The sequence below is a fragment of the Cupressus sempervirens genome, chromosome 9, assembly GCF_028749045.1.
Source record: "Cupressus sempervirens isolate cs-2001-9-10 chromosome 9, ASM2874904v1, whole genome shotgun sequence".
Taxonomy (NCBI): Eukaryota; Viridiplantae; Streptophyta; class Pinopsida; order Cupressales; family Cupressaceae; genus Cupressus; species Cupressus sempervirens.
The window spans coordinates 44467154-44480257 of record NC_143126.1 but is presented as its reverse complement, the minus strand read 5'-3'; the positions used below and the strand labels follow the sequence as shown (position 1 = coordinate 44480257).

Here is a 13104-nt window from a genome sequence, read left to right as displayed (position 1 = left end):
TGGCAGTTGCGGGTTCTACACAAAATCTTGAATGGCAGAAAAAGGAAACCATGCCCATGTGCCCCTAGGAAGCATTAGGCTACTTCCACTGGAAGTTGTTCAAATGATTGTTAGTCTCTTTTACGGATGATTGTTAGTCTTAATTAAAAGATCCATGGTTGGGTTGTAAGAACCCCTAATGATAATCCTTCGCCCATGATAGACATAAGTTGAGGAAGGAAGAATTAAAGTGACAGCATGTACAAGCTATTTTCTTGTCAGTTAATTCAGCTATATCAAATTTAGTATTTTATAATGTTTTTTTTTCCTTGGAAAATTAAAGAATTAGTTAAATCCAGTTTTCATTTGAAAAGCAGTAACTTATTTTGGGTATTTAATGGAAACTTACCTTTCATGTTCATAGAAGAATGTAAGTAGTTATTTCAGTTTCTGCTGCCCTAATTTCTCGAAGGTAAATTTTATTCTCATTATTATTATGTTGAACGCGTATGGTTGTTAAAACTCATCTCCAGGAGATTAGGCAACACTGGATTCCCTTTTTGGAATGGCCAATCAACATGGGGCAAGCGCAAGAACTTCAGTTTGATACGATTCTCTTGTGTTATCAACTTTCAACTTCCTCAAGGTCCGACGAACCTTGCTTAAGGAAACAACTCTGCAAAAGAATACATAGTATCTTTATGCTATGCAGCTCTAATCAAAATCACTTACCAACCACTGAAAGATGCCTTCAAACTCGTATGGAAAATTACTATCTGGGCCAAGGTGAGTTTCTTCATGCAGTTGGTGCTAAAGGGAAAATTCTTAACGAAGAATAGGCTAATGAAATGTGGCATTTATAGCCTCTTTCACCATGTTTTATGTTTGAATAGTAAGGAGACCATCACAAATCTATCTTTTCATTATTCATGGTTGGTTTTCTTATGGAAGTAATTATCTAAATAATTTAATTTTCTATCAGTCGCCATTTAATCTTTTCCAACAGCTCATTCAAGTATGGCAATGTCATTTATCTCAACATCAGAAGTTCCTCCCAAAATTGTGGTTAGCTATCACCCTTAGCTCTGGAACATTTGGAAGGAGAGAAATGTTGACGAGTACTTTTGCACTCTCCAACATGGTATAAAATTATAAATACATCAACTGTCCTATTCTTTCTTGATTATGACTCAAATAGTATCTGTAGAACACAAAATTTGTACTAAGAGAGGGGGGTGGGGGAATCAGAAGAAGATATAATTTTAGATCCTTTAAACTTTAATAAACTGATATGCTTAAAAACAGAAATAAATGGAACGCAATCACTCAAAGAATAAGTAGCACATTAAGTACATGGAAAACCCAAGACGGATGAAAAACCATGGTGAGAAATGCTGATAGGATCTATTTTCCTAATCCAACCTCACAAACAAAAAATATATACAATGCTTTAAGGGCACCAACCCTGATATCACCAAATTCTTTTCTTGAGAGCACCAATTTCTCAGACTAAGCACCAAACCAACAGCCTTGAGGCACCAACTAAAAGGATATACAATTCCCTTTTTCAAAACTTTCTCTCATTAAGATTTCTCTTATTTGCAGAAGTACTTTGTTACATTCATTAGATACTAACAAATGCCATCACTTTATAGACTCCCACTCTCAACTTTTATACACACTCACAAGGCTTCTTTAGTTTTACAACATCAAACACTTTTATACAAGTTGACACAAACTTGTCAAGATATTCTATGCCCATGTATGCCATGCCTCTGCTATTTCAGTCTTCTCATCAATGATGCCATCTCTACTTTTTACAAAGGTCTTCTGTCCTTTAAATAGAATTGGATGAATAGTAATAAATTGGTTGCAACTACTTACAACAATCAGCATAGTTACACCTAATCAACCAACCAAATCAACTAATCAAGCAGATAGACATCTGAATAACTGGAAGCAATGTTTGAACGTATATACTGCTGATAAAAGCAAACAAGCAATTAAACCCAATGAACCTTCGAACCAACTTCAAAACAAATGTCAGTGACATTCTTAGGAACAATGGTTGGGAACATTCTGAATTACACTCGAACACATACCATGTTGAAATACTCAGACTAACTTGGGATTCAAAATACTTCGGTAATTCTTCATAAACTAGCAGAACTTCAACTGCTAACTTGATAACCAATATGAAGGATTACATACTCAATGTGCCATGACCAATTTTGAACAGGTTTGAAGCACATTTTGCAACTTACATAAACTTCTGAGAAGTATGTTTCCCTCTTCTCAACTGTGATATGTACAACCCTTGTATACTCAATGAAACATCTATATTTTCTTATTGAAATGTCCAATATGGGCATACCGGATATCTCTGCATCCACACCTATGAACCACTCCAATATGATCATTGTAATCACAAGTTGCTTGCCTAGTCCAAGTTTGCAAACCCAACAATAATATAGCGAATATATGCAACCAGAAAGATTCATTTACGAGTTCTCCACCAACTTCTTTGCAGTAATCATCCTTTGATGAAGGTTGCTTGATCATCTGTAGTTCAATTATTCTCTTGCTCAATCATTTGTATCCTCTAAGGTAGTCATCTTTGTTTCAAGTACCTTATGTTTGTTCTGTTGACTGCACGCTAAAGCCACATAGAACCCTCTGACATTAATCGATTTGTTTGTCCAAATGATTGTATTTGGACAGCACTTTTGCATCTCATTTTGACATCAATGACAACTCTGTCTAACAGCATCACTCAAAGGTTTTGATAGTCAAGGCTTGACTATGCTTCGGATAACTCAGTGAATGTACATGATTTTGCTAGTACCAATGGGCCCTTACACTAACAGGCTGTTTTTGTTCTTGTGAAATTTCCCAGAAAATCCTAAGATCTAAATCTTCAATATCATCAGATTTATCATCAAGAGTAGGTGTTTTTCAACTTGCTTAAATTCATTCCAAAATAAACTTCAAAAGAGGAGGGCTCAGAAAGCTAAAATAAAATCTAAATGAAAACTGATTGATAGTAATAGATGAATCCCATAATATTAATCAGATTTTGTTTCACTGCATCATTAAATCACAGATATGACAAAATAGATGCAATGTTCAGAGGACTACTTCAGATTTTTAGATCACTAGTCATTCATTAAAACTATCTAATAATGCAAATTAACAAACAATTAAAGATTTGAAATTCAGTCCATAAATAAGGGTTCAAACTAGCTATATACTGAAACATACAATCAGCAAGCACCAAATAGTAAGAACGTGGAACTTCATCGATCATCAATCTCAACAAATCTTCATGCTATTGAACTTAAAAATTTAAAATAACTTTGAGCAACAAGAAGCCACTCTAATATTTAAACATAACATAAATTTCACCAACAACAATGAATTTCTGTACTAATTATGCCAGTCCTTTGCAACAATTTCCAATTCCTGTTTACTACAAGAGAGACCAAGGCCTTCCATATATTTTGCTTTTCAAAAGGAGGCCCTAGATTTAATCCTATTACATGCCCAAGTATTATCTCTACCAATGACCGAAATGTGATGCAAAACACTAGGGCAGTTTGAACTTTTTTAAATACAGTTTGTTGCACCAGCCAGAAAAAGACAAAAGTGGTGCAGATCCTGATGAGGAAAAACAAAAAAAAGCAACTTCCATCTTAAAATTAGCTAAGCACCTACATCAAATCAGCTTTAAGCACAACATGCCCAGCATTCTCTTCCTTTGTAGCATATCCTAGGAATCTTGAAATAGTATCTTTGAGATCATTCTTGGGTGGTGTGGGTATGACTTTCATTCTGTATTCCATGGATGCCAACTCAGCATTAGATTCAATTTCAGATTCGTGATCAGGGCTAGCTCATCTAGGTTGGACATTGAAAAGTTCAACAGTGTTGGATATGAGCTTTGAAAGTCAAAAGCTGGAGGGTCTCTGGGAAGAAAGAGATCAATGGACTGTTGCTAATTATAGGAGAAAGGAGAAACCAGATACTGTGACAGATGAAGATTGAAAAAAATTAGATAAAAAGGCTCACGGCACTATTTGTTTCTGTTTATCTGATTTTGCTCTACTGAATGTTTCAAATAAAACTACTACATATAAATTATGGAATAGAATAGGATAGTTTTACCAAACTCAAATTGTTAGTAACAAGTTATTTCTATAAAGAACGTTAAATTCTCTTAAAATAAATGATGGAGCCTCAACTGCAGAACACTTGAATTCATTTAATCTAATTCTGAGTCAGTTGTAGTCAATTAATGTAATAACTGACGAGGACAAGTGTATTCTCTTATTACGTTCATTGCCTAAATCTTGGGACAACCTTCTTCTTGCAACCAATGGTTCTTTCTCAGATAATTGTAGTTGGATGCCCTCGTTACCACTCTACATTCACCATAAACAAGGAGAAGAACTTCAGAGAGGTCTAAGGTGTACTGTATGTACAAGGTAGATCTAAGGAGAAAAGTAAGGACAAGGAGGATGAAAAGGACAGTTCTAAGGATCATTCTGATTCAAAGTAAAGGTTTAAAACACCAAGTAAGAGTAGATTGAGGTGTTGGAACTGTAATAAGCAGGGGTATCTGAAAAAGAAGTGTTTAAGTAAAACAAAAATTAATGATGATTCCTCTACAGATAAATCCTCTGATGATGAAGCCACTGATGATTTTATTATTTCTGCTAATATGATTTATGATGACTCTTGGTTAAAAGATTCAGGTGCATCCAGCTTAAGATGGTTTTCACCATATTCAGCTTATGATGGTGGGGAAGTTTTCCTTGGAGATAATAGCACATGAAAAATCGTAGGCCAAGGAGAGGTAAAATTGGTTTCAATGATGGAGGGGATAATTCCCTTAAAGATGTATTGCACATCCCTAGTTTAGCTGCAGATTTAATTTATGTATCTAAAATGAAAGAATCAGGGGTGCATTTAATTTTGATCAGAGTGCTTGAAAGTCGAGCAAAGGGAATTTAATTTAGGTAAGGGTAATAGGTTTGCGCCGTATTTAGACTTGATGCTTCTACTTTCTGTAACCCGGGTTGAAAACCCAGCAGGAACGCAGAGATTTAGCAGCAGAGAGGGCAGGGCATCATATGGAACTATACTGCATGTTGTAAAATATTATTACTAAAAGACCCTTAGGCCAAACGGGCCGTCAGTTGTCTGGAAAATAATATATGAAGCTTCAATACAATATTATCTCGGGATTCATTTATATAGCTAGGACGCAGGTAGAGCAATATAGAAGTACGAATTCTAAAAACGAAAAACAAAATTACATCTAGTTGTAATCCATTCTCAATCAAACTAGAATCCACGAACCAGTTAATTAAACAAAAAAGAACTCAGATGAGAACCCTGCATTATAGAACTAACAGTAGTGGCACAAGTCACCAATCTTTTTCCCAGCTAAGTTATGATGTGTTGCGCTAAAAGGTATGTGTGGTATATGAAAAAAAGGGAAACACAAATTAACGTTTAATGTGTTCTTTTGAAGTTTCAAACTGGAACTTTCCCAAAATTAACAAGGAAAAGAATAGAAAAGAATCTGATTATGAGCTCAGTAATCTGATAAAATCTGAATTGAAAGACAACATACCTCTCAGCATGATCTACGTTTGTTTGAACATCATCTGTGCAGGCAAACTGCAAGGCTGAGACCACAACCATTCTATCTCCTCCATCGACTGTCATTGTGTGGATTAGTTCCGTCTCCTGCAACACTGGCAACCCACTGGATATACCTGGCGAGCGGGTTGAGACTAATACTATCTACAAACGATCGTCTTCTATGGAATATGTTTGAGAATTTCGCTTTCAAAATTTTATAAGATATATTGCGGATTTGCCGCTTTACACATATACTTCTATCATTCTAAGAGATTCTCAAGCATCTCATCATCATGAGACAGACTCATTTTTTAATTTGTCCACGGTACTAATGTATTTGGTAGTGGTCATAATTATTAATTTTTATCCCCACACCTAGAATGAATTTCTGAAGTTGAAAAGACAGTTTATTTTTAATTAATTTTGTGTTGGGAATTTCTATTTTTTTATTGGTTGGAAGCAATTATCCTAAAGGTTAAAGTGTTTTTTTGACACTAAAAATTTGAGGGAAAAAAATTCTAGAAACTTCTTTGAAATTCTCACTAGAAACTCTAGATTTTCCATTCTTCCCATGAAAAGCTAACAGAGTACAACATTATCTGAAATCAACAGTCCAGCTATGCCAATCTCTAGTACCACTACTTACAAACCACAGAAGCAATCTTCATCTTTTTCTTTTCACCACCATTTCTAATATGATAGGACAATCCATCGTCTATGTGCAAAATGTATCTGAATTCGATAACTTTAGGCGACTTGAACAATTAATAACGAAATTAACATACTTCATCGATCATAATCACCCACCATGGTATTTATTAGGTAAATGGTATCAAATGGCATTTGCAATGACCACTTTTTTTTTGCGTATTAAATGGCGTCTGCAATGGCCCATAATTAGCATCTCTCTATAAACCGGATGACTTTATATACAAAATGTTTCGCCTCACTGCCCAACTCTTCTCATTTCCTTACAATACTCAATCTATCTGTCATTAAAAAATGTCTATCTTCTCTAGATGAAGCAAAACTTCCCCAACACTCGGAATCTACAGATTCATTACATAATAATCCTTATCCTCACCCTTAGACTAACAAAGCCTAGAGCCCTTCTCCACTGCCTCAATCAAAATCTAATTTGAAACCAAGGCCAAATATTTCTTTGAATAATTCATTGCCTTTGTTGAACACTATAATAGCTGAGGTGGAGATATGGAGAACTTAGTGACAATTGAAAAATACATAATTAAAACACAGACAAACTACTCCAACTTGAATGCTGAAAACACCAGCCTCAAGCATTCTATTTATAACAATAAATTGTAATAAATGTACATAGAGAAGTAGTTACAATATTAAATTGAAGATGTTGAGAAAGGTGGTTGGGTGGCTTTCTGGATGTTTCTTTGGTCTGTGCCGACCCTTTGTACTATAACTGGAATTCATTTATGTTGACAACAGTAGTGTTAGTGTAAGTTTTTGAGACTTTAGCTTTTTGGTCAATGATTTAAAAAAATACCTTCATGTCCCTTAGTTATTAAATGCTTAGTCTATGAAGGATAGAAAAGATTATGGTAGCATTTTTATTTATTTATTTATTGATGGCTATGTTAGAGGGGACATTAAAATGTTCCAAGTCATATTTCAAATTCTAATGTGAACAATAAATAAGATTGGATTTAAAAGATATGAAGCTTGACTATATTTATTGTTAATAAACTTATCATAAATTTATAATATTAAAGTAAAATATACAAAAAGAAATTATTAGAACATAAAATTCTTTTATTTTATCTTACTAAATTCTACTTAGCATGCATGATTTCTTTAACTTTTTTCTATTTTATTTTTTATTTTTTATTTATTTTTTTTGGAAAAGGGGTAAAAATTTGTTCAAATAAATTCAAGTTACAAACATAGGCCAAAGGCCCACAACAACACTACATATGCCTATCTTCCAATAACAACTAATCAATAATCTCACAATATTCAAAAGGTAATTCATCCCTTCCACTAATTTCCCAACTATCCACATTCTCTGAAGCCCACTTCACCAAACAATCCGCCACTCTGTTCCATTCGCGAGGGATATAACAAAAGGAAACAGAATCCGGGGAACTACAAAGACTTAGAATTTGTCTTGCTAGAGAGGCTAATTTCTAATTAACGTTCTCCAAGCTCTGGTTATTCGACATATCAACAACTATCTGAGAGTGAGACTCACATGTAATCTTTTTCCATCCTAAAGAGCATCCTCTCTCAACAACAATCTTAATAGCAAGGGCCTCCATCAAATTATTAGAATGTTGACCCTTGTAGATAGAGAAAAGAAAAAGCGCCGCACCATCATTACTTCTACCTATAGCACCAATACCAACATGACCAGGATTCCCCCGAGAAGAGCCATTTGTATTGATCTTCAAGATTCCAACCGAGGGGAGGAGTCCACCTTCCAACCCTACATGCCCGTTGCTTACCATAAAAATGCCTTCTTCCAAGAGTGTGTCCCTGGTTATTACCATCTAGGTTCAAATTTCTCACAATAGCTTGATCACTAGGATCTATACTTTTAGACATATCACATTTTGCTAAAATAGTCTCTTGAAGCCTACAAAGAATCTTCCTCCACAACTGAAGGCTATCTAACTTGGAGTCACAAAAGATTCTATGATTCCTTTCCAACCAAAGGTTCCATAGAATAAAAATCGGTCCAACCATCTAGGCAACCTGCAAGAAAGAAGTCTTCGCTGGAGGCCTGCCCAAGCTATCCCAAAAGTCAATGAGAGAAGTGGCATGGACACAACCATGGCTCCAAGCCTCCCACCACCTATGCCATATTTCCCTCAAAAAGGGGCAAAGAAAAAACAAGTGAGAGATACATTCTTCATTATGCGCACATAAGAAGCAAATAGAAGGTCCTTGGAAGCCTCTCTTGTGAAGATTCTCCCAAGTGAGACATTTCTTTTGAGCTAACAACCATAGGAAAAAATTACATTTGGGCTAATAAAAATTATTCTAAATCTTCTTCCACCAGTGAACTTCAGCTAGATCATATAGGTTCCTGTAAAGAAGAGCATAGCCTTGAGCCACAGAGAATTTTCCCTTTGGACTAGGACTCCAAGCCAAAAAATCCCCCCCATTAAGGGAGCTACAAAACCTATCCTCCAGCACATGAGAAAGAAGAGCGCGATCCTCTTTAGAGCCCCCAATGGGCCACTCTTGAGAATCCTTCCAGCAAGTCACCTCCACTTGACCCAAATGCTTGACAGTTTTAAAGTGTTCCACCTTAAACCAACCAGCAATAGTAAAAGCGTGACCAAGAGGCTGAAGCTAAGGAAAGCAAGAGACCATGGGCAGGTGCCCATCCCAAGAGTCATGCCAAAATAGAACATCTGATCCACTGTTACAAATCCAAAATAGACCCTCCCTAATCAGTTGGGCTCCCTTCTTAAGAGTATTCTAAACACAAGAACCCTTTCCCACCAAAGCAAGATGCGGCACATCTGAGCTATCAACACCAGGAAAATACGTGTGAGTAAGAATCCTAGCCCAATCCAAATGCTGATTGTTGCACCATCTCCAATACAAATTAGTAGCCAGGGTTGTGACAACAAGTGCCATAGACCTGAGACCAAGGGCCCCAGCATGTTTTGGCCTACAAACATACTCCCACTTAACCAAGCTCCACTTTGATGAGAGAAGGGTACCTGACCAAAGAAACTGTCGAGAAAGAGCATCAAAATCCTTCACAAAGGTGGAAGGGGGAACTTGGCACAACACCTATAAATAGGGAGAGATTGCACCACAATCTTTAGAAGAACTAATCTCCTAACAGAAGAAAGCCACTTGTAAGTCCAATGATTGACTTTTCTCTGGAACTTATCCAAGATCCCCTACCAATACACCCTATACTGAGATCCCAGGACCAAAGGGACCCCAAGGTATATCAAGGGAAGTGAGCCAATCTAAAATATAAGGATCCTAGCAATCTTGTTTTGAATAGACTAAGGGGTATTGAAGAAGTAAATAGAAGATTTGTCATCATTGATACATTGTCCTGAAGCCTTCAAATAGATGTCTAGGGCCCGCCTAAAGTTCATAGCTTCACTAACTCTGGCAATGCCCATCAACACAGTATCATCCACAAACTAAAGGTGAGAATAGGAAGGGATGGAGTCATCCCAACTCCAACCTTGAATAAGACCCCGCTCCACTTGAGACTTAATAAATCTTCCAAGACCCTCTGCCATGATAATGAATAAACAAGGAGATAAAGGGTCCCCTTGCCGAAGTCCCTGAGAGACACTAAACAAATCTGATGGTTCCCCATTTACAATAACTTAATAGGAAGAAGAGGTCACACAACTAAGAATCCAATTCACCCACTTCTCACCAAAACCAAATGTCGAGAGAATGTTCTATAAGAATTCCCAGCTCACTTGATCATAAGCTTTAGCCATGTCAAGCTTCATAAACATAGCCCTCTTCTTAGAATTAGTCATAGAATGAATAGCTTCCATTGCAACCACAACACTGTCCAAAATTTGTCTTCCTTCAACAAAAACCCCCTACTCTGGAGAAATCAGAGAACTAACAAGAGGCTTAAGTCTCTAAGAAATCAGCTTAGTGATGATCTTATAAACAACATTACAAAGTGCAATAGGTCTAAATTGATTCAGCTGATTAGCCCCCTCCTATTTCAGTATGAGAGCCAAAAAAGTAAAATTCATGGACTTGAGCATCTGTTTGTTCCTATGTGATTCTTGAACCACCTCAAGGAGATCAAACTTTATTATTTCCCAAAACTCCTGAAAGAACTCAATTGGAAACCCATCCAGGCCGGGAGCCTTACCTTTCTTCATGTTAAACACCACTTTTTCCAATTCAGATAGTAAAATAAGATGTAAGAGAACCTCATTCATCTCTGTAGAAACTAGGTTAGGAATGCAATCCAAGATTACCCTCTCCTCCTCCCTAGCATCAAGATCCTCCTTAGAAAAGAGATATGAAAAATAGTTGACTGCAGCCCTAGAAATATCAATATTGGAAGAAAGATAAGCCCCTTCAGGTGTGATCAAAGAAGAGAAAGAATTCTCCTGTCTTTGAGCCTTGACCAAGTTATGAAAGAATGTAGTGTTCCTATCTCCCTCCTGAAGCCAGTCAACACAAAATTTCTGCTTCCAAAAGATCTCCTCTTGAAGCTCCCACTCTTCTAATCCTTTAAGGGCCAAGGACTCAGCTTCACTTAGATCAAGGGTCCTCCCTTGATCCCGAATCAACCAAGTAATTTTGTCTAACTTAGACTGAGCAGCAATCCTCTGAGCCTGTAGATTCCCAAAACATTGTTTATTCCACTTCTTAAGCCTATACTTAACATGTTGGAGCTTCTTACAGAAAGTATACATTGTTGTCCCATGGGCAGGCATCCCCTCATGCCACCAATCCACCATAAGGTCCTACAAAGACTGATCTCTTAAGCACATTAACTAAAACTTAAAAGAAGGGTTTTTTGTGATTCCATAAGTAGTAACCAAGAGCTTGATAGGCCAATGATTAGACCCTCTCCAATCAAGAATTTCTAAATTGGTAATCCACTTGCTACTCATCCAATAACAGGAAACCAAAAATCTATCGAGTCTTTCTGAAATAGCCTCAGCGCCACATCTCCTATTATTCCATGTAAAGACGCCATTACTTGGCTTCACATCAATGAGTTGCAAGGAATCTATCATATCTCTAAAAAGATTTGCCGAAGGGTCCAGCCTGGCAACTCCACCATGTTTTTCCTCTAAACTAATAATAGAGTTAAAATCACCAGCCAAAATCCATGGGAGAAATGGGTCTAAGGCTCAGATGTAGCTAATATGAGCCCAAAGATTTGACTTGCCCAAAATATCAGTAGGAGCATAAATATTTGAAAGAAGGCACCTTTCTCCGGTATCCAAACAAGATGCAACCAAAGAGATAGAGGATCGACTAGAAATCCACCATAAAGGGAGAACTTTTCTCAGGTTCCAAAAGCAAGCCACCCCCCCTGAATTGTTTCGAGCTCCCACCCCTTGCCAATTGCCTTGGGGCCATATGTGCAAAGCACAATTAGATAAGTCATCAACTGTAAGTTTAGTTTCCTGGATTAAAACCACATCAAGTAACTAAGATTCAATTAATCTACGAATAGCCTTTTGTCTAGGGATGTTGTTCAACCCCCTAACATTCCATGATAGAACAATCATTTATGGGGGTGAGAGAAATGGGAATCAATGGCTTTCACAAACCCAGACTCAACCAAAGTATCTCCCATAATCTTAACCTTCTCTTGATCTGTCTTCCTGCCACTCCTTGATGGTTTATCAAGAGGCCCCTTTTAAAAAGGATTTCTACTGTAAGCCTAGTGTAGGATAGGCTTTACTGCCCTTAGCCAAATTTGAGGCCCCCTTAGGAGCAGGGCGATCTGGAACCACCACAGTCGAACTCATCAAAGCCAGTAACCCAAGGGGATCCCTGGTATCTTGACTCTAAGGATGTGAATCTATATCAATCTATACATTCCGAGGGTCCTCTGAAGATAGAACTTGATCATCTTTCTTTTCCTCTTCTTCATGAACTTCATGCAGACCCTTATCTCCAGAAGAAAGCTCAATCAGAATACCTTCCTCTTGAATCAGGTCTTCAAGAACATCAAATCTATTAAAAGTACCATCATTGTGTCTATCCAGCCAGGTTCTCTTCTTACCTTTGCCTTTGTTACAGGATTTAACCTGAGTAAAGCCCTCATTATCAACAGGTTCAATAGATGCAGGAGCCTTCCCCTTGTCACCCTTAAGAGGTCTGAAAACATCTGAAGGAGCAAACTTATATCTGGGGCATTTACGAAGTAAATGTCCATATTCATGGTAGATTCAACATCTAAAAGGGAGGGTCTCGTAATCCAACTATTGAATCCAAGAAGAGGATCCCAAGTGTATTTCCATAGAATCTAGTAGTGGATTAGTTAAATCAATTTCTACACAAATACGAGCATAAGAGATTACCTTACGATCTTGAGTTTGTGTAGCCACACCCACAGACTTTCCAAGAAGTAATGAGATTGAGTGAAGGATATCTTCCCTCCAAAACTCCAGCGGAAGTCTCGACAGATGAACCCACATAGGTACCCATGAGGGGATCTCCTCAGCTAAATTGAAGCCCATGTGTCAGGGCTTGATGAAAAGCCCCACCTGGTTAAAGAAATAAGGACCTCCTTCGAATGCCCTATTCCTATCCGACATGCATGAGAAGATAACCAGAAAATAATTATTCACAACCAAAATAATCTCCATATCGCCTTCGAGATTCCAAACCCAACGAGCCCAAGAATCCAAAACAAGTAAGGAGAGACGAAGGCCCAAAAAATTGCAGATAAGAGCATGATTCTGCCAATATTCAACATCCTCTGAAATCTGCTCAAGTTGGATGACTAAAACAAGTCGATCTTCG

The 13104-nt window shown here is 37.2% G+C and overlaps 1 protein-coding gene across 1 annotated transcript in view; it reads right to left on the bottom strand.

Annotated features, from left to right (window-relative positions):
- Positions 1 to 5963, bottom strand: part of NLP1 (nitrilase-like protein 1) — a 199853-nt gene extending 193890 nt beyond the window's left edge. The window contains exon 1 of the mRNA XM_089798946.1: positions 5618 to 5963. Coding sequence (XP_089655072.1) covers positions 5618 to 5712 — 95 coding nt within the window. The 5' untranslated portion in view covers positions 5713 to 5963. The remainder of the gene's footprint in view (positions 1 to 5617) is intronic.
- Between the last annotated feature and the right edge of the window lie 7141 nt (positions 5964 to 13104).